This window comes from Nuphar pumila, chromosome 2, assembly GCF_984573655.1.
Source record: "Nuphar pumila chromosome 2, dmNupPumi1.hap1.1, whole genome shotgun sequence".
Taxonomy (NCBI): domain Eukaryota; kingdom Viridiplantae; phylum Streptophyta; class Magnoliopsida; order Nymphaeales; family Nymphaeaceae; genus Nuphar; species Nuphar pumila.
Window position 1 is genome coordinate 97,455,001 of NC_143250.1, and position 21,883 is coordinate 97,476,883.

The window sequence follows — 21,883 nt, forward strand, 5'->3', positions numbered from 1 at the left end:
GACTTCAGCTCTTTGGCACTCTGATGCACGATGGAGGAGTCGTGCGTTGAGACGCACGACACAGAGGTTGTGTTGTGATGCACTGCACAGACGAATGCGCTGAGGCGCGTGACATGAATGATTGCGCTAAGGTGCATGACCTGACGATCTTGTTGCCATGATGCATGGCACAAACAGACATGGATACACGCGCTACATGCATTGGCATGAGGATGCGCAGGAACGCGTTTGAGCAAGGCAGTGGGCGATGCTGAGGCACACAAGCTTGCACATTTGCATAGTGCATCAAGTGACTTCAGGTAGTGAAGCTGCTCGATCTTGGGCCTATGGTGAACTGGACCTCACAGTATGTTCTCCCGCAACATGTATGCACACTGAAGTGTAAAGAGATGAAGAACCTCCCTTCGCTAAGTGACAGGGAATTCCACGCATGAGCGGGAAACCTCCCTTAGCTAGGCGATAGTTCTGAATGGTCTTGCATGAAACCACAACAACAGATCAGTGAAGTGTGAGAGCCGATGAACTCAGTCCAAGCAACATGCGGCATAACACATGAAGCACACGAAGTGACTGTGTGCGTCAGATCAAAGTATACAGATCCGTAGAAATTGTCAAGTACTCACTGATTCTGCTATAGAGCACTGCAATCTTGACATCTTCACAGGTTCGATGATGCACGAAGGAAAACCACCACGAATTGCACGTTGAAGCTATGTTGGATCTGCTCTCTTAGCCGATACACTCTACCAGAATGCATTTACGTTGAAGATGTGCCATATTCAACTCACTTAGCCGTTACACTCCAAATCACCGGTTGTGCGATAAGTTGATCACCTACCTATCTTGGTCCCAAGATAAGTAGGTGTCTATCGAAATATATCTAAAATGTTTTGTGAGTTCCAAGCCTAGTAGTTGGATCACCTACCTATCTTGGACCAAATATTCATACAATACAAGTCATCACTTATCCATTGGCATGACACCATTCGAAGCCTTGTATGGATATCCTGCTCCCAACCCGATCACCTATGAACATGGGAGTTCACAAGTTTGTGGAGATAGATTATGCCCTAAGAAGTCGAGATGAGATTCTAAGGGTACTTAAGAACAACATTGCATGCGTTCAAGAAAGAATGAGGATTTAGTTTAATAGAGGAAGGAAAAACCGTGAGTTTAAAGTAAACAATTGGGTGTGGTTAAAGAAGACTTGGGCACATAAGCAAAAGAGTATGCACTCACAACCAAATGCTAAGTTGGTACAGCGCTACTACGAGCCCTTTCAAGTTGAAGCACGAATTGGAAAGGAACTATATCAGTTGAAGTTACCTAAAAGCTCAAAAATTCATTTGGTATTTCATGTTTCTCAATTGAAACCCCATAGTGGGGAACCACCACAAGAAATTTTACCCTTGGAAGAAGGTATTCAACTTATAAGAATCATTAGAAGTATGATAAGAAATAAAAAAATCAAAGAATACGAAGATTGAAAGTTGAATGGGATAAGGATGGTGAAATCACTATCTCATGGATAAAAGAGGAAAAGTTCTTCAAACGATTTTCACATTTCACCTTTGAAGACAAAGGGTAAGCAGAGCGATGGTGGGCTGATGCGAACAAGTAGACACAAACTTGGAACGTACCAGCTGGGGCGCAACCATGACAGGTGCAGCCGCATGGGATCAGGGTTTGGCCATATCAGTGGGGCAGTGACATGGTTGCAAGGCAGTTAGCACCGTCAACGGGTGACATGGCACCCAGCAGAGTCAACACAACTGTCATGCCACTTCAAGTGTCTAGATGCATTGGATGGGCGCATCTCACAAGGGGGACCACTTGCAAGTGGGTGGTAAGGTTAGTTAGTAAAATCGGGTGGTTTCTAACCATCAAGGCTGTTTCATTTTGGGCGGGTTTATTAATCTTGTAGCCTATAAATAGGCATGAGCTGAGCTCTTGTAATAATTTTTAAACCTTTGAATCTTGAAATTGAAATTGGTTGAGAATTTTCTCAATTGTGCCTCACATCATTGGGATCTTCTTTTGGAGATTTGGAGGTGTTTGGTGCGCCAAACCCTTTCGGCTATTCTGGCTAGCTTAAGGTTGTTCGTAATGGATTAGAACAATGATCGAGAGATTGCCTTGATCAGCTTATCGCACAACCAGTGATTTGGAGTGTATCGGCTAAGTGAGTTGAATTTGGCGCATCTTCAACGTGCATCCATTCTGGTGGAGTGTATTGGCTAAGAGAGCGGATCCAACATAGTTTTAATGTGCAATCCATGGTGGTTTCCTTCATGAATTATTGAACTTGTGAAGATGTCAAGATTGTAGTGCTCTACCGCAGAACCGGTGAGTACTTGACATTTTTTACAGATCTGTATACTTGATCTGGCGCACACAATCACTTCATGTATTTCTTGTGTTATGCCTCATGTTGCTTGGACTGAGTTCAACGGCTCTCGCACCTCGCTAATCGGGTGCCGCAGTTCCATAGCAAGACCTTTCAAAATTATCACCTAGCTAAGGGAGGTTTCCTGCTCACGCATGGAATTCCCTGCTGCTTAGCGAAGGGAGGTTCTTTGTCTCCCTACACTTAAGTGCACAAACCTGTTGTGGAAGAACAGACCATGAGGTCCAGTTCACCACAGGCCCAAGATCGAGCAACTTCACTGCCTGAATTCACTTGATGCACTCTGCAAGTGCACAAGCATGTGTGCCTCAAGCGCCTCAGTATAGCCTGTTGCCTTGCTCAAATGCACTTCCGCGCATTCTCATTCCAACACATGTAGCGCGTGCATTCGTGCACATTCATGTCATGCACCGTAGTAGTAGGATCGACTTACCGCGTGCCTCAGTGCACCTGTTAAGGCTACGCGCCTTAGTGCGATCGCCAAACCATGCACACTTGTTCATGCCGCACACGTTAGCTCAATCGTCTGTGCTGCACAACACAATGCAACCTCTGTGTTGCGCGTCTCAATGCATGACTCCTCTGTCGCACATCAACTGTGCCTCATCTGATGATGTTGCACCTGAGGATCTTCAGCAAAACTCAATGCGCTAGGCACTGATGCGCCTCACAGGCGCAGTCTTCTCCAGCGCTTAGATATTAAGTGAATGCATGCTAAATCTAATTTTGTTATTTATATGTATGAATTTTTTCATATTGGTTTGAGTATATGCGTGAACTTTCAGAATATTTCCTTTTATGCATGAATTTTTCTATAACGTGTTGGAGTTATCTATGTGTATATGTGAATGTTAACTTATGAATGGTTGAAGAATATATATATATATATATATATATATATATATATATATATTTGTGTATATATGCTTTAAATATTATGCTTCTTACAGGGTTTTAAGTGTGAACATTAGAGTTATGAAAGTTGAAGTTATAGATGTTCATTATAGAGGTTGGTGTTATGGAAGATTGAAAGAATAAATATATATAGTTGTATGTGTATATATACTTTAAATGTTGTGTTTCTTGTAGGGCTTCAAATGTGAATGTTAGAGTTATAAATGTTTATTATGAAAGTTTAAGTTATGGAAGGATGAATATATATATATATATATATATATATATATATATATATATATATATATATATATATATATATATATATATATATATATATATATATATATATATATAGTTGTGTGTGTATATATGTTTTAAATGTTATGTTTCTTGCAGGGCTTCAAATGTGAATGTTAGAGTTATAAATGTTTATTATGAAAGTTTAAGTTATGGAAGGATGAATATATATATATATATAGTTGTGTGTGTATATATGTTTTAAATGTTATGTTTCTTGCAGGGCTTCAAATGTGTACATTGGAGTTATGGAGGTTGTAATTATTGACCTTCATTATGAAGGATAGAGTTATGAACAGTTGAAGAAAGAAATATAATTATATGTGTATGTTTTAAATATTGTATTTTTTGCAAGGTTTCAAATGTGAATATTAGAGTTATGAAGGTTGGTTATTGAATGAATGGAATGAATGAATGTATGTATAAGCAAGTTCATTTTTTAATAAATATATGTATAAACATATTAATTTGATGATGAATGAATGATTATAAGAGTTTGTTCATATTGAATTCCAAAAATGAATATATGTATGAGCATATTTATTTATGAGTGAAAGAAATAAATGAATATATGAATTAGTTAATTTTCAAATAAATAAATGAGTATATGTATGAGTATATTTATTTTTTAAAGTATGATTGAATGTTTGTATGAGCAAGTTTATTTTATAATAAATGAATAATGTAATTTATATTAAATACAAAAAATAAATGTATATATCAACAGGTTTATTTCAAATCAATGAAATGAATGAATTATGAATTAATTCATTTTAAAATGAATGAATGTATGCATAAGCAGGTTCATTTTAAAATGAATGAATGAATGTCTAAACATGTTCATTATTGAATTAATGTATGAACAAGTTGCATGAAAAAAATTAGCGAAAAAATGTCATTGACGGTAATTTAGCGCTAGAAAAAAGATTTTCTTTTGGCACTAAAATCGCTCCAGAAAATTTTTTCTGGCTATATTTTAGCACAAAAAAATGGTCTTTTTACTGGTGCTATGCATTAGAAGCAACATTTTTTACTAATCCAACTATTGGCGTTACGTTCGCGCTAGTAAAAATCTTCACTAACACTAAATTAGCACCAGTAAATGTCAGATTTCTTATAGTATATACGCATATTAAATAGTAATAAATATATTTGACATATTTTATATCATAAAATATAATGTAAATAAACAGTCAAACGTTTGGATTGCCAGCAGTAGGTAATAGATAATGAGTTCAAATCCTATTGCTTCCAACTTTAAAAGTGTCACGGGCATGGAAGCGAAGGCCCCCGTGACGTAGCTTCGGGCAATCACAAACATCGAAGGCAGGCCTTTTAAGTGCACAAGCAACACACAACACACGCGCACGAGCGGAAGCAAGAGTACGCGTATAGACAAACACAAAGAGAGAGAGAGAGAGAGAGAGAGAGAGAGAGATGCAAAAAGCTTCTTTATAGATACTTGAAAACAAAGTACATCAAGAGGGTAAGAGAGGGTCCGAATACACAGGGTTCTTAGGTCGTAAGGCCTTGTGGGGCACTCTAGAGTGCCAAAGAGGTATATATATCATAGCAAAAAGGTGAAAAACATGGCGGTCCGGAACACGCCCCCCCCCCCCCCCCCCCTCCCCCCGACTAAGTTGGCACCGTCCTCGACGCCAATTGTTCATGGTAGCCTTCTACAAGCTGTCAATGCTGAAACATGCTACTGACCTTCTCCCAGGTGACTTCACATTTTGGCAATCCCTTCCACTGCACTAAGTACTTTTTGACTTCCCCTAGATAGTTGTTGGAATGGTTGAGGATGATATATAGATCTCTGCCTGGTACACTGACTGTTGAAGGAGCTCGTTGCGGGATCGGGGCATGTTGAGGCATGCTCCGTTGAGGATCTCCTTCATCTTCGTGGAATGGCTTCAGGTTGCATATGTGGAATACCGGATGCACTTGAAAGTTTGCTGGCAAGTCCAGCCGGTACGCCAAGTTTCCCACACGTCTGATAATAGTGAATGAACCATCATACTTACGAATAAGGCCTCGGTGGTGGCCCCGAAAGATAGCTGTGCGGTCAGGAAAGAGCTTGGCCAACACTTGTCTCCAACTCAAAATTTTGTTGGGCGACACTTCTCATCTTCCCATTTCTTCATGCGCTTGGTTGCCTTGTTTAGATATGCCTTCGCCAACTCTGTCTGATCTTATCAGTTCCTGACAAACTGGTATGCATAAGGTGTTTTTCCACGTCCTCACGCAGCAAGGGAGTGCGGAGTCTGCGGATGTTGTCCAGTTGAGACTTCAAAAAGACTATGGCCGGATGATTCGCTCTTTTGAAGGTTGTAGCATAATTGAGCTGCATCAAGTAAATCAACCCAATCTCTTTGGTTGGCACTGACAAAGTGCCGCAGGTATTCCTCTAGCATGCCATTTATTCTCTCTGTTTGTTCGTCGGTTTGGGGGTGGAAACTTGTGCTGAAATGCAAGTTTGTCCCTATTAAGCGAAACACTTTTCGCCAAAACTTGCCAGTGAAGCGTGCATCACGATCACTGACGATGCTCTCTGAAATTCTCCAATGCTTAATTACGTTCTGCACGAATAACTTTGCAGTATCTGCGGCTGAGCAGGTGGTAGGGGCAGGCAAGAAGATAGCATACTTCAAGAACCTATCCACAACCACATAGATCGAACTGCAACCTTGTGCTTTCGGAAAGCTTACAATGAAGTCCATGGTTATGCACTCCCACGGACGACTAAGCATAGGTAGGTGCTCCAGTAGTCCACCGGGTCTCTGATTGATGGGCTTGTCTTGTTGGCAAATCAAGCAAGTCCGCACATAAGCATCTACGTCATCGCGCATCTGCGGCCAGTAGAATGCGCGTTCCAACAATGCTAAGGTCCTTTGTTGCCCTGAGTGACCCACCCAAGCAGTATTGTGGCACTCGTGCATCAAGCGCCTTCTCAAGGTATCTTGTCGCAGAACATATAGACGATCGCCCACAGCGCGGAGCAAACCATCCTCTAGCCAGAATCTCCGCGTCTTTCCTTCCTTCACCAATGCAATCAATTGTTGAGCCATTGGGTCACTTTTCGAAACTTCTCGCACTTGTTCAAGAAGATCACTCGTCGATTGGCTCACACTGCCCTCCCAAGCGAGCAAAGCTGCAAGTTCTGCAATTCGACTCAAGGCGTCGGCCACAACATTGGTCCTGCCTGACTTATACTCGAGGACCATATCAAATTCTGCCAAGAAATGTTGCCAACGCGCTTGCCTTGGACTCAACTTCTTCTGAGTTTAGAAGTAGCTTGTCGCAACGTTGTCAGTGCGCACAACAAACTGCGACCCCAAAAGATAGTGTCTCCAGGTGCGGAGACAATGCACAACCGCCAACATCTCGCGTTCGTGCATAGTGTATCAACGTTCAGCGTCGTTCAACTTTCGGCTTTTAAATGCGATAGGATGTCCTTCTTGGAGCAACACCCCACCAATAGCAAAGTCAGACGCAGCGGTCTGTACTTCAAATGGTTGCTGACAGTCAGACAACTTTAGCACTGGCTCCTCGATCAAGGCATGCTTCAACCCATCGAAAGCCTTCTGGCAGGCATCAGACCATAGCCATGGTTTATCTTTCTTCAACAGATCTGTGAGCGCAACCGCAATTTGGAGTATCCCTTGATGAAGCGCCAGTAATAATTTGCAAGCCCCAACAAGGAGCGCAACTCAGGAACCTTAGAGGGCGGCTCCCATGCTTCAATAGCTTCAATCTTCTTATGATCCATTTTGAGAGTGCCTCCTCCCACAATATGCCCCAGAAAATGGACTTTTTTCTGGCCAAATAGGCACTTCCCTCGCTTGACATACAACTCGTGGTCCTTCAAAGTCTGAAACACAATCTGAAGGTGTTGAACATGTTGCTCCATCGAGTCGTTATACACCACTATGTCATCCAAATACACGACGACAAACTTGTCAAGGTACGAATAGAAGATCTTATTCATTAGGGTCGAAAAGGTAGCGAGCGCGTTCGTCAAGCCAAAGGGCATGACAAGGAATTCGAACGCCTCATATCGCGTTACACAAGTAGTTTTTGGCTCATCCCCTTCTGCAACTCTGACTTGCCAGTAGCCAGATTTCAAATCCAACTTAGAGAAGACCTTTGCCTTTCCAAGTTGATCAAACAAGTCTGCGATCAAAGGAAGCGGGTACTTGTTCATCATTGTTATTTTGTTCAGTGCCCTATAGTTGACGCACAACCGCTTCGACCCATCATGCTTTGCTTGAAACAGCACGGACACTCCAAAGGGAGCTTTAGAAGGTTAGATGATCCCCGCTTCAAGCATATCATCCAGTTGTTTGCATAATTCCTGCAACTCAGGAATTGCCATGCGATAAGGAGCCATTGCGGGTGGTCGTGCACCCAATACTAATTCAATCTGATGATCTATCTCCCGCCTCGGAGGTAGCTTCTTCAGCATCTCGGCGGGCATAACATCACCAATCTCCTTCAATACTGGCACTAAGGCCTCTGGGACATCCGTGACTTCTTCTGTCTCATCTGTAGCGCAGATTGTAACAAGAAATATCGCGTCACCACTTTTCATGTCTCTCTTCAACTGGAGCGCAGACACCAAGCGCTCACAAGGCTTCCCTGTCATCGCAGTAACCATGCAGAGCTGACTCTCGCTCTCGAAGCTGACAATGTTGAGGTGGGGCATCGGCACTGCCTTGTTGCTTCTCAAGAATTCCATCCTGAGGATGACTTTAAAATCATCCATGGGTGCGACTGATAACGCGATCCTTCCTGACCAGTTATGGATCTGCACTGGTACATCCCGAGCGACGCCGTAGATGGCCTTAGCCTCTGAATTAACCACTTTCACGTGACTCTCTTTCTGTTCCCACTGTAATTCCAACCGTTCTGCTTCTTCACGCGAGATGAAGTTGTGCGTGGCACCAATGTCTACCAATGCCTTGGTAAGTCTTTCGTTGAGCAGAAGTTTCAAATACATCAATTCTTTGCATACTGTTGATTGCACAACGGTTGTGACCTTTATTGCATTCATCATCTGCATTGCGCCAACTGTTGGCGCCTCTATAAGTTGGTCATCTTCCTCACCTGAACAGCATTCACAACTTGGGGTGCGCGATTATCTTCATTCCCTTGACCGCGGTTTTTATTGGGACATGTATCCTGCCAATGATCCCCATGGCAGATACGACAGTCACGACGACGATAATTGTCGCCCTAAAAGTTATTCCAATTTTGATTATTGTTTTGGCCATCTTGTCGGCCATGATTCTGCTTGTTTCCCCAACCAACATTTTGTCCTTGGTCGTTTCTTCGGTTGTCTCTTCGATTATTGCGATCATTTCTCTGTTGTCTGCCTTGAAATGCAGGATCATTTCTATCAAGCTCTGCAAGTTTCTCTGCAACCACAAGCGCCTCAGCTAGCGTTGCAGGGTCATGCCGAATGAGTTCTTGGTTTGCCCATCCTTGCAGCCCATTGCCAAAGTAAAACAACCAATCCTGATCATTCATTCTCTCCACCTCCAACATTATCGAAGAGAATGTCTTGACATAGTCACGCACTCACCCTGTTTGTTTCAATGCCAACAACTTTTTGCGGACCATTTTCTCTTGATTTTTAGGTAGAAAGTAGTCTCGCATTTCCTTCTGGAGGTCTTCCTATAAGACTATAGCAACCAATCCCCGTCGAACATCACCCAAGTGATGTATCCACCAAAGGGTTGCTTCATCCGCGAAGTACATTTTTGCGGTCCGCAGCCTATCTGCGTCCTCCTATATCCTCGCAGCTTCTAAAAACTGGTCTATCTCGTAGATAAAATTCTCGAGATCCTTTGAGTCCCGCATGCCTTTATACTTTGCGGGCTTAGGTATCCTGTAACGTGGCCTATCCACGTATGTCGCAACACCGCCAGCCGGGGCAGTTCTCAACTGCCACTCCAACTGTTCATTCTTTCGCCGAACAACATCCAATTCAGCAGCCATGATGTTGAACCGACCTAACAAATCATCAAATCTGGTGGAAAAGTCCTCCACCGAGTAGTTAAGTTTAGTGGCAAGACTTTCTACCGAGTCTTTCACTCCCTCTACTACTGTCTTGATCTCTGCATAGAGATCTCTAAAAGCGACACAAGTTCCATTAACCAACTTCTCTATGTTGGTCACTGACCAAGTCAGCTTCGCAACATCGCGCGAGATGGCTGACACCCGATCATCAGCCATGAAGTCCTCTTCAGCAGGAACCATATTGCTTGAAGGGGTCATGGCAATCTTCTTTGGTGCCATTGTCACTCCCAATGTCGACAAGGCTCTGGTACCAACTTGTCACGGGCTTGGAAGCGAAGGCCCCCGTGACGTAGCTTTGGGCAATCACAAACACCGAAGGCAGGCCTTTTAAGCGCACAAGCAACGCGCACGAGCAGAAGCAAGAGTACGCGTATGCACAAACACAAAGAGAGAGAGAGAGAGATGCAAAAAGCTTATTTATAGATACTTGAAAGCAAAGTACATCAAGAGGGTAAGAGATGGTCCGAATACACGGGGTTCTTAGGCCGTAAGGCCTTGTGGGGCACTCTAGAGTGCCAAAGAGGTATATACATCATAGCAGAAAGGTGAAAAACATGGCGGTCCGAAACAAAAAGAATGCACTTCTGGAAACAATTCAGATTGAGCTCGACTCAATTGGCCTAAAGTTTAAATTCTATTTTCTCAAACTTTGAGATGATATTGCATCTTTTTGTAATCGAGCCAGTTTGACCTTGGCTCGTTTAGCTCAAGCTTGACTCAATTCGCTAGAAAAGCAAGCCAAGTTTGAATGTTTGGTTTAAACTTGGATTGTTAAGATCTTGTTTGGACTTGGTTCGTTAAGAAATCCAAGTGCGGCGATCACTTTCAGATCAAGTAATAACACCCAGCTAGGCCCAAGGTTGGGGGTCCTAGTGTCAGAGTTTTACGACACCAGTATGACAACCGTAGGTATGGCAGGCTGAGCCAGTGCGATCAGGTCTTCATGCCGGGTGCGGCTTCTTATGGTTAAAAATAAAAAAAAAAATCAAGTAATAACACAAGCTCAAGCTAGGCTGGGATCAAGTCCACGCCACCTTCATATGCATGAGAAATGCAGCACTCATTAGGACCTGTTTAGTTAGAACCTTGCAAAAAACATATTGCACGTGTTTTTTACTTAATCTGAACCTTCAAATGTGTGTATCATAGATTACTCGGTAGAAAACATGATTGAGGGTGTGTTTGTTCCATGCCATTTTTTGTCAAATAAATAAAAAAAAACATTTCCCATGAAAATGCGCCCCTCTATCAAGAGGGGTGAAACAGACATTTTATGAGAAACATGTGATGTGGGCCCACACAATAAACACAAACCAACGGGTAACTCGGGTATAGGCCTTGAATCGTTTGGCCAAATCGGCCTATACCGATTCTCAAGTGAATCGTTCTGAATCTGCTAAAATATAATTAAAAGTTTTTTGTGTCAATCAGAATGTGGCACGTATTAAAACCATTAAAATATTAATTTTAAGTACTTTTTATATTTATTAAAAAATAGCCGATTCAGGTTAATATCGTATCGACAGATACTGGCAACATTGAGTTGGACCAAATGAACCCACGCTTTAAAGCAAAACACAAATAAAAAACCAACCAAAGAAAAAAAAAACAAATAAGATAAACATCCCCAGGATATCAGACTATAAAGTACTTTAGGGATATGCAACATTTACAAGTTACAACTCATGATGTTAGCGTTATAGTTTCTTCTTGAAAGCAGCCATGGGATTTGAGTACCAGATTCTTGGTAAACAATAATTTGCTCAAATGCATTTTTTAGGCCTTTTGCTAACAAGCGACGATGAAAGCAAGCGAGAAATATCTTAAACAACAAATAAATATACAGAAGGAATGATTTTGCTCAAATGCATTTTTTAGGCCTTTTGCTCGAAAAAAACCCATCATATTTGTATTTTCTAATGAAAATAAAATTTAAAAAGAAAACACGATGTTTTAGCATGAGAAGTGTATTTCCAACAACAATAAGTCTGATTAGTCTGATTTCATATCAGGAAGCAAGCTTCCCATTCTATATAACGAGTGTGATAAAGAGTTCAAAGTGTGAGCAGCACACAGTTTCACGTTTCTAGAGCAATCTTCCAGGGGTTTTAGAAGCTTCAGGTTAAGTATGGGTATATGGGTACACCAAATACACAACAGGAGTTTAACGTCTGCATAGGTGACACCAATTTGGGGACACAGCGACACACGAATGGCGCAAACCAAATATGCATGGAATTACACATCAAGAACAAAAATTCAATTACAGGAAAAAGTTTCTCATACATGGTGCTCCCATTAGTTCATGTTACTGGAAATGTAAGGAAGCAACTAAGGTTCTATACCTGTCGATTTCCCAGAGAATGCAGTCAGAATGGAGGAAAGAAAGAAACAACTGAGTAAATTTTATCATGTAGAAAAAAGTCGCTGGCGAGCGACTTTTTCTCCTAAAAAAGTGCAGAGACCGCCTTCCCCCGCCCCCCCCCCCCCCCCCCAAAAAAAAAAAAAAGCAAAAAGAATGGCGGTCTTTTATCTGTTAGATTTTTTTTATCGGGCATCAAACACGCACTAAAAGATACTAGAAACAGGAAAAAGGCAAGCAGTAACAAGAAATATAGCAACTAAAAATAGGGAATTTGAATTCTGTCGTCTATTAGTTGAGCGGATTGAGCAAAACAGATCTTCACAATTGTGATTAACCACCCCTACCCACCCGGAAACACACAGGATGAGCCAGCTTCACTACCAGAGCAGCGGGCTAATCAAATGACAAGCCAACCATTGGAAGTGTAACAAGATTCTGGCAGGCCAAAAGAGAGAAAAGGGGTAACAAGCAGGTGATCAACCTTGGGACTTGCTTGATCTGATTACACGAAGCCCTCATCTACTACTTCAGACAACACATGGCTCAATTACCAAGGGACATAAGTTGCATTTGGGCCTCAAACAAAAAGATTTGGTTGGAGAGATGCAGGATCCAGTTCCCAACATCCATTCAACTTTCCACCATCTTCATCTGTTAACCAGTATGCATGGATTTGGTGGGAGAATTCCAGCAGGTGCTTGATGCTTTCTTGTCTCTTAGTATGCTTGAAGATGGTGCGGCGTCCTTTCACCTTTGTCAAATGGCGAACTGTCACCCCGTTTTCTGCACTGTAACTGGTAATAACTTTCACAACCGAACACTTGCGCCTTTCATAATCCAATTTGGACCATTCAAGACTCCATTTGTTGTATATAGCCCAGACCTCACCTTCTCGTGGGTAGATCCCATATTTTCCTTTCTTCCAACTTGGATCATCTCTTACCTGATGAGAAAAATTCTTTGGACCAAAACTGTCACTGTCTTCAGAGATAAAGACCCCACAGGAGACAGGTAGGCCCCTCTCTACCCACGAGACCAGATCATCCAACATGCTCTTAGGACAAATTTCTAGCCGTGTAAAATACACTTTCTTTGCTGAAGAATCCACTTTCTTTATCCGTGCATATGACCTAGGCATTTTGTCAAGTTTATCATATACCGCCCAGATTTGGTTCAGCCGGAACTTATCAATCGACCTGTCATTCTTGAAGTCATGGAATTCAGGGTCCGGATCTACATAGACATCAATACCCGGAGATGCTGCCTGGAGAGGGTTATGGTGTTTAGAACCTCCAACAACATGGTTGTTTCCCACATCATTGGCCAAATGCTTTTTGGAATTAGCTCGATGAGGGCTCTCTGCAGATAATGGTGATGAAGAGCATGGTTTATCCTTTTCCCCAGTCAAAGGGCATGGTTTCTCCTCTGGTTTCTTGAAGGCACAGTCGGGACTGACATTCACCCTAGACTCAGGCACATCTTTTCTGGTACTCCTTGCATAGGTACTTCTTACATAAACTCTTGGAAAGTATTCAGGGGGTTCAGATACACAATTACTGTTCACTTTTTCTCTTTCCTCTGTGGGCTGCTTACAGACAGTATTTTGATCAGGATGCTTGTCCATCACCCCATTTACATCTTCCCTAGCCTGCTCGCTGCATTTCACATCCTCATGTATCTGGGTATTCTTTCCCTTGGATTTTTCCACACCCTTCTGAGGTGTGTATGTTTTCAGCTTCTGCAAACCAGGAAAGGATTCCCTGTTCTCACTGGTATGTGTGGAGGTTAAAGAATCAGTTCTGTGATGTCCTGAACCGGTTTCTCCAACTTCACCTTTGCTCAAACTTTCAGAAGACACAGAAGCTTCAAAATTACAAGGAAAAGCAGCAGTATCAAGCTCAAAGGAGCCTTTTGATACACCTTCTCTCTCATCTCCCTTCATTCTATATGCAGGGATTCGATGAGAAAACCTGAAGGACTGGCCTCCTGGAATACGAAACATAACTTCAAATGCCTTATTTACCATCCTCTGGAACAAGCTTTGGAACCCTTTCACCTTGACCAAGGATACAACATAGCCACCGGCAGCGGCAGAATAATCCATGAGCATTTCTACCATTTCGTATTCAAATTGCTTGTGGTTTTCTGGATTAGAGCCCCAATTAATATCCCAATCCTTGTAAAGGGCCCAGACCTCACCCTTTTTAGGATAGATCTTGCAACTTCCCTTGCCACAGCCTCTCTCACATGTCACCAGATGTGAAAACATTAGACGGTCTTCTGTAACTGTAGAACTTCCAAGAGAAAATCTCCCACAAGCAACGGGTAACTCGGCATCCAACCAAACTTCCTCTTCCTTACGAGCAGGAGATGGCTCTAGCCATGTGATCCGCAGCTTGAAGTCTGTAGAGAGGACTTTCCTGACTAAAGCATAATAACGAGGCAGCCCATGTAAGTTATCATACACAGCCCAGATCTGATCGGCTGCAAAATGGCTCCCTGTTTTATCACCATCAAAGTCATGGAATTCTGAGTCAGGACAGTCAAAAATCTTCAGCACTGGTGATGTTTCACTATCTTCATCATCTTCATTAGGGTCCACACGCTTACATCCTTCACCACTTTCAGAACTTTTTTTTTTTGCATTATTTGTTTCTAGCTTCTTTGAATTCAAAATCTTTTCTTCTTTAAAAATACCCACTGATGGTTGATTGTCCTTCTGGTCTTCTGAAGGATTGCCTTTGGAATCTTCATCAGCACTCTTTGCATGTTGAGCTGAATCCATTTCGCTCTCATGATCACCTTCTGATGTTCTACTCTTCTTTGACCTTTTAGAATGAGGCACACTCACAAGGTCATCCTCCTCATCACTTTTATCTTCATTATAACAAACATTCCTCTTATTCCTAGAAGATCTTCGTGGGAACTGACTGTGTGCATCTGCAGGTTGTTCAGACTGAAATTTCTCCTCCATGTCAATTTCCTCAGACTCCGAGCTATCAGCACTCTCACTGTCACTGGATTCAGATACTACCTTTCTCAGATTCTTGCCTGCCATGCTATTTACAGGTTGCTTCTCCACACCAGCCGCCTTTTTTGGCTCATCAACTTTTTCAACTTCAAAATTGCTTCTACTCTCAGCTCCCCAAACTTTATCGGAGTTTTTTGATGGCATTGAACCAACAACATTTTCCTGAAAACCCATGCCACAAGAGGTGCTTCCAAAAACTCCCGGTTGTGGAATGTTGTGAGGACCAAAACCAAACCCTTGATTTACACTATTTTTCTGTTGAGGATACAAGAAATGATTTATTCCTGTTCCCGTGCCAGGCCCAGTGCCTGGTATGTTTATGTCATGAGCAATGAAGGGCTTCATACAGTTCTGACACTTCAGAGCTCTGCTCATAATAGTCCTATAATACTGGTACCTTATGGAACAAAATGGGCACATTGTCCAAAATGTTGGTGCGGCTGTTGATTGGGCCTGCTGCTGCTGCTTATTCAGGCCTGAAAACTGTGGTGTTGTATGATTCATAAAATCATTAGGAAACCCAGGTTGTTTCCTTGTAGAAGAATTATGATTTGGTTGTGCAGGCTTCTTAGGTAGGCTGGGCCTAGTCCTGGTCATTGCCTGTTTCCTCTTCTGGTCATACAGCGCCCGCTTTTCTTTATCAGAAAGGATTCTCTGCGCCTCCCCAATTAGCTTAAAGGCAGATTCTGCACCACAAAACTTGTTCTTATCAGGATGAAGGAGAAGAGCAAGCTTTCGGTACTGTTTCTTGATAGAGGCCTCATCTGCCGTTGGCTCAACTTGCAGGATTCCATACCAATCCATCTCAGAGCCCTGGATTTTGATTTCAGCCGAGCAATGAACACTGCAAACAGTCAGCATCTGTGAGATATTCTCCAGATCAGGAAAGAGTTGCTTCACTCTTAAAATCATCTTTTGGGCCCCTGTATAATCCTTAATCTCCATCTTCTTTTCTGCAATCTCTTTGGCCCGTAGGGCCTCTTCCTTGTTGCATTCCATCCCAAATTTCTTTTCAAACTACAACCTGTCCCAATCTTCTCACGTAGCAAATTCAGGTATTGACAGTGGATTCATGTTGGCCACAGTTAATTTAACCAACATGTTAGCAATCAAAATTTCACTAACCCATGAAACCACAAACCATTTCAATCCAATCTACCTCTTCTTGTGGAATGCACAAGATAGAGCCTCAATACATGATTGATTCATCATCAAACAACAATTTTCCTCATCCACCATGCAACAGCAGAAAATAAAATCTTTGAGGGGGAAGACACCAAGACTCCTGTTCAACCAAAAACAAAGACACAAAAAAGGGGATTATCTCAATTGCACCGCACTCTGCAATGAATATAGAAAACACGAAGGACAAAAAAATGAGTGCATCAATGCAGAACCTGGATACAATGGTTGACTTGACACACACACACACACAGCCCACCCTTTAAAATCAATAGAGCGTCAAAACAGCAATGGGAAAAAGCACACAAGAGGAAAGTGTTGCCAACAGGGATCCACCATTCAGAAAATTAACCGTAATGTACTTCATTGATTAGACTGTAACCTATGTCACAAAGTCAAGGGAGGATATGGATACGCAGCTCGCACACATGACACGGGTTCGAGACAATATGTAAAAACAGAACATGAGGATGCGTTGTGTATACACCAAAAAAATTGCAAACTGTGCAAGAAATTCTGAGTTTCCAACTTTCATTCATTAATAATTGGACACAATTCACCCATTGGCAGCAACTAACAAGTAAGAACACAATTCACACTTTTAACACCCCACTGCAGCTTGAACCCACTTATGTAATTTTCCCCTTGCTGATCATACTTGCAATAGAATAAAAAAATCACAACCCCACTGTTCACAGTTGCAGTCCCACGGTCACAGCCAGCCAAACACTCAGTTACTCACTGACAAGAAACCAGATTTTAAGCAAAGCAAGAACAGCAAATTAAGCAATTAATAATTAAGAAGCAAAACAAATAAACAATTAAGCAATTAATCATTAACAAGTAAAAAAAACTAAGGTAACTAACAATTAACAAAGCAACATAATTTACAAACAAATTTAGGAGGTATTTGGAAATCTCCAGCAATCCATCAGCGATTCACCATTCCCCATGCCCAAATCAAAAGCCCTAAAAATCGGAACCCCAAACAAATGTATTTCAAATTAGGATGTCCCCATCTAAACCCCCAAAAAAATCCCCATCTAAACCTGAATTACGGTTCATTTTCTCTTCCTCCCCCATTTCGGTCCTCATAGACACAGAGAGAGAGGGGTACCTTAGCACCTCCGGCGCTGCAGTCTCCGAAACGTCGCCGACCGAATGCCGGGAGGCCGTCGCTGCAGCAGAGCAAAGGTCGAGAGGAAAGGGCAAAAAAAAAATAAAAGTTCTTTTTTTTCAGCCTCAGCAAAGATCAAAATCGACCCTCATGGCTTGAAATGCGGTTGACCGAGTCCCACTCGGTCAACCACGCGTCACTAGCGACACGGGAACGTGTTCACGTGTCCCTGTGACATACCTCTCATTCGCAGGACGACGTATTGTCTTAAATTGAGAGTTTGCCTTAAAATGAAAAATGATATAAATCCTCAAAAAATTCGACTAATCTTTAACGTTAAACCCTCAAAATGCTGACTAAATTTTCCCATTTTATAACCTTCGAAAAGAAAAAGATGAATCCCATCACGAAAACGAACTTTAAAAAAACTCAGAAACCCATAAGTTTTTTTATATTCAACACCCAAATAAAACCCTAAAATGAAGAATCACGAACGCATTCGGCTTAAAAAAACCAAACTTTTTCTCGAAAATCCAAAATCCCAATAATGTTTCACAGCTTCACCTTCATCATCTAAAAATGAAATCCTAAAACGGAGAATCACGAGCACATTCCGCTCCAAAATCCGACCTTTCTCCAAATCCCAAAACCCCAATTCACCGAATTCAGAAAAAAACACGAAGCAACGAATCTCACTATCTCCCCCAGCAAAAACTCCCAGAAATGAATAACAATCACGCACCAAAACGCGCGATACTGCGTTCATTTACAGAAACCCAAATAACATCCAAAAAACTGGGAAAACCTAACCACCAAACGAAACCCTAGAAAACGAGAAATCCACAACCGTAATCACAATTAGAACCCCATCCACGCTTTTATTAACTCAAAACGGATCCAAATCAAACAGGAACAACAAAGATTGAAGAGAGAGAGCTTACTTGGTATCTATTTGGAAAGGAATGGCGCTCACAGTTTGAACAAGCTCGGAGAGACAGAAACAGTCAGAGGGAAACCCTCAAAATTCTAGAGAGAGAGAGAGAAGAAGAACCCAACACGAACAGCGGGAATCGAAATTAGCACATTTCGAACCTTTCCCTCCTTCCTAATTCACACCCCCTCCTCCATCTTTATTTTCGTTTGAATAAAAAAGTAATAAAAAATGCATTTTTTCCTTGTGAGGGTAATTTTAAAAACTACCACCAACTGTTTAGCCTTATTTTATACGCCTGAATTTGTTTCCTTTTTATAATATTAGACACCTAAACATTTAACTTGAGTTTATGGATGGCACTGGGCTGGGTCCGGGCGGAGGACAATGTCTTCACCCCGGCCCCATCTCAAAATTTTGCCTTTCATCCCATGGGTTTTGTTTTTAACCTCCATCCCCCTTTCATGTCCTCAATCCTCGGTCCAGACAGGGCGAAGCAAAGTGAGGTGGGACCCCGTTTTCCGGTCCTTTTGTCATTGCCGCCTTTCGTTGTTAGAAGAAGAAGATAAAGGAGAGGAGAGAAATGAGAGCTCACATAGCTCGCTAAAAGAGAGAGAAGATATTCAAGAAAAGGTTTTAGGTTAGGGTTAGAAATATATATAAAATTTTATAATATGCATAAAGGTATAGTAGTAATTTCTTTAACGAGGATCGGGGGTGGGGGCGAAGGCAAGAGTAAGTCCATCCGCCTCTATCTCTGCACGAGTTTTGATTTGAACCTCCATCCCCGATTCATTCTTCATTTCATATCAATCCATTCTTGGTCCAAACGAGACGAGGTAGGGCGGAGCCCCATTTTCTCCCAGTCCACTGCCATCCCTACTTGAGTTAAGTAAATAAACTAATGAGTTAGCAATTGTATGCCTTACACGGTCTATTGTACTAGTGTGATTTTTGCAAACAGTTATTTTAAAAGAAAAAGTGCACACCAAATAATAAATTTAAAACCAATCCTTACACTCACGTAGAATGGCAAGTCAGATCGTCTCCTCATGGAATGAGACATAAGGTATATTGTTTCACTTAAACCCCAAGAAAATAAAAGAATTACACTATCTCTACAATTACAATGTAATAAAAGTAAACACGATTAAAATGAAAACAAATCCTAAACTAAGCTCAAGACTTTCTCTCTTCGCGCTTAAGTAAATAGGTAATGATAGATATCCTCTTCTTTAAAGAAGCAACCTCTAAAAGAAAATGTCTGCAAAACAAAATACATAATTATACATATACTAACAAGACCATTATAAAAATAACAAAAAAGCATGCGGGACTAACAGTTAAAAACTCAAACAAATTAATTCTAACTAAATTCGAGAATAATTGAAAAGAAATCAATAACTAATCAAATAATCAATAATAAATTTATCTAATTTAACACTACTAAAAAAACAAAAACAAGAAGATTATACTAACGGTCACAACTAAAAAGAAAACTAAATAAAAACACCTTTATTTTTTTTTGACAAAAATTAACGAACACACTCCCGGACCAGACATAACTAACACTAATATATCAAATAACACAAAGCAACACCCGAAAACAATAAAAAAAACTAAACTATTCTACCCAAAATGCAAATAAAGAAAACCCAAACTTGACATAACCTGTCAACTTTGAACAGAGGATGAGCAAGGTTAAAACAGATCAGAATCTCCTCAAATTTGGCATAGACCTCGCCAATATCATCTAGTTACGTGTCCGCCTTGTCCCTAGATGAAACTCTACAAAAAATCACATGAAATGATGCACTAAGATATGAAATTCACTTTATTGATTTCTAATTCTAGCGATAATGCAATTAAAATTTAATTAAAACAATACAAAACAATCTAATTAAATACTAATCAGAATAAAGACTATTCTAAAATCAATTTTAAACAAAAAAAATAATCACTAATATGATGACGCGATGCTAAAAATTAATTAAAAATACAAGAAAAAACTAAACTGCATGCTAAATGATTTACTGCTAACTTAAGCAAACACTCGGCTAAAATTGACTAATTTAATCCTAAAAATGTAGATGAAAATAGAATCTAGCGCAAATAGTAAGATCAAAATAAATTTAATCTAACTACTATTGAATTAAAATTAATAAACGATCAAAATTAACTAGGACACGCTATACCAATTGACGTTATTCAAGTAAATCTAATTTATCTAATTTTAATTAATTTAATCTAAATAATATTTCTAAAATATTATAAAATAATTTAATTAACAAATTGATTTAACAACTTAACAATAAACTATACGTCAAATCAAATTAAATCTATTCCATGCCTAACTATTTAAGCACTGGTTCATTAGGATTATGAAACTTTTATCGAGGGGTCAAGTAATTTTTAACAAAATAATAGAAAAAGGGATTGGCAAATGAAATAATTACTTAGGAATGTGTACATTAAATACTAAAATAATTTATTTGAAAACTATTAAATATAATTTAGACAATATAATTTTTTATCATGGGTGTAAGGGCAAAACACATTCAAAGTTCCTTAAAATGTGTTTGGAACTTAAATGTCATTTTGAAAAAAAAGGTAATAGTCTTTGTGATGAATGCCGCTATTTCGCTCCTAGATATGGTAGGATATATCAAAATGACTGCTTTATTCATATAAGATAATTAAAGTTTTTCTTGATTATTACTTTTGTCGCCCCATACGGGTTTGGCGTAGTGGGATGGGTCCTAGGCCGCTGTTAGGCAGGCGGTCGAGGTTCAAATGCCACGGGCATCACCCTTTGCGCAAGCTGAAGCGTGGGGATTCTCTGAGGGCAAAGGGTAGGGTTTAACACTGTCAAGACAATGATCGTAAGTACAGCAGGAAGAGCGGTTTCTCCATATAAATATAAAAAAAAAATCCTACTTATGTCACATGGACACGACATGCCATTCTTGTGTGATTTTCTATTAAGAATAGTATACAAAAGAACACCACGGGAGATCGAAAATTGGATTATCCTTGTGACATCCATAGCTTTTTAACCCATCTGTGCCCTACGTCTATCTCAAACAATAAAGAGTCTCAAACAATGAAAATTGAAAATGCATTTTTTTTTCCAACTCTCACCAAGAACCGGGTCACTTACTGGGCTCACCACCCCTATAAAGTAAACCCCGGGTGGGATCACTGTCACCCTCAAGTCCCTACAGAGCCCCTAGTTAAAGGCGCCCAGGCTCAAACTGGGACAAAGGGGTTAGCACCTTCTTCCTGAGCCCACTGCCACTTGAGCAACCAGGGCAGATGATGAAAATGCTAGGTTTGAACTCTAAACCTCTTCTTTAGAAACAATGCATTTGGCCACTTATACCATATTGTTTGTTTGTTTGTTTTTTAACTTGATGGCAACATTTTGGGGGTTGTTTTGAAACATGCAAAAAATAATGTGGGTTTTCTAATTGAGTTAAACAATGTGGTTATTTGGTTTAAAACTTTAAAAACATAGATTATATAATTAGCAGCAGTTCTCATCGGTACTTGACTTGGGTTTTATTTTCTAC

General features: G+C 40.7%; 1 protein-coding gene across 2 annotated transcripts; it reads right to left on the minus strand.

Moving 5' to 3' along the window:
- Window positions 1-12,318: 12,318 nt before the first annotated feature.
- LOC149846307 (uncharacterized) lies at window positions 12,319-18,483 on the minus strand. 2 transcript variants are annotated; one of them, XM_089996291.1, is made up of 2 exons: window positions 18,322-18,483; window positions 12,319-16,366 (listed from the first exon to the last, which is right to left on the minus strand). In XM_089996291.1, exon 2 carries the CDS (start codon window positions 16,078-16,080, stop codon window positions 12,628-12,630), a length of 3,453 nt encoding a protein of 1,150 aa, XP_089852417.1. In that variant the 5' UTR covers window positions 16,081-16,366; window positions 18,322-18,483; the 3' UTR covers window positions 12,319-12,627. The 2 variants fall into 2 exon arrangements, with proteins under 2 accessions (XP_089852417.1, XP_089852419.1); XM_089996293.1 differs by lacking the exon at window positions 18,322-18,483 and adding an exon at window positions 17,381-18,169.
- Window positions 18,484-21,883: the final 3,400 nt, after the last annotated feature.

Coding starts and splice junctions, on each gene's coding strand:
- LOC149846307 (XM_089996291.1), bottom strand. CDS start 16,080: ATGGAATGCAACAAGGAAGAGGCCCTACGGGCCAAAGAGATTGCAGAA.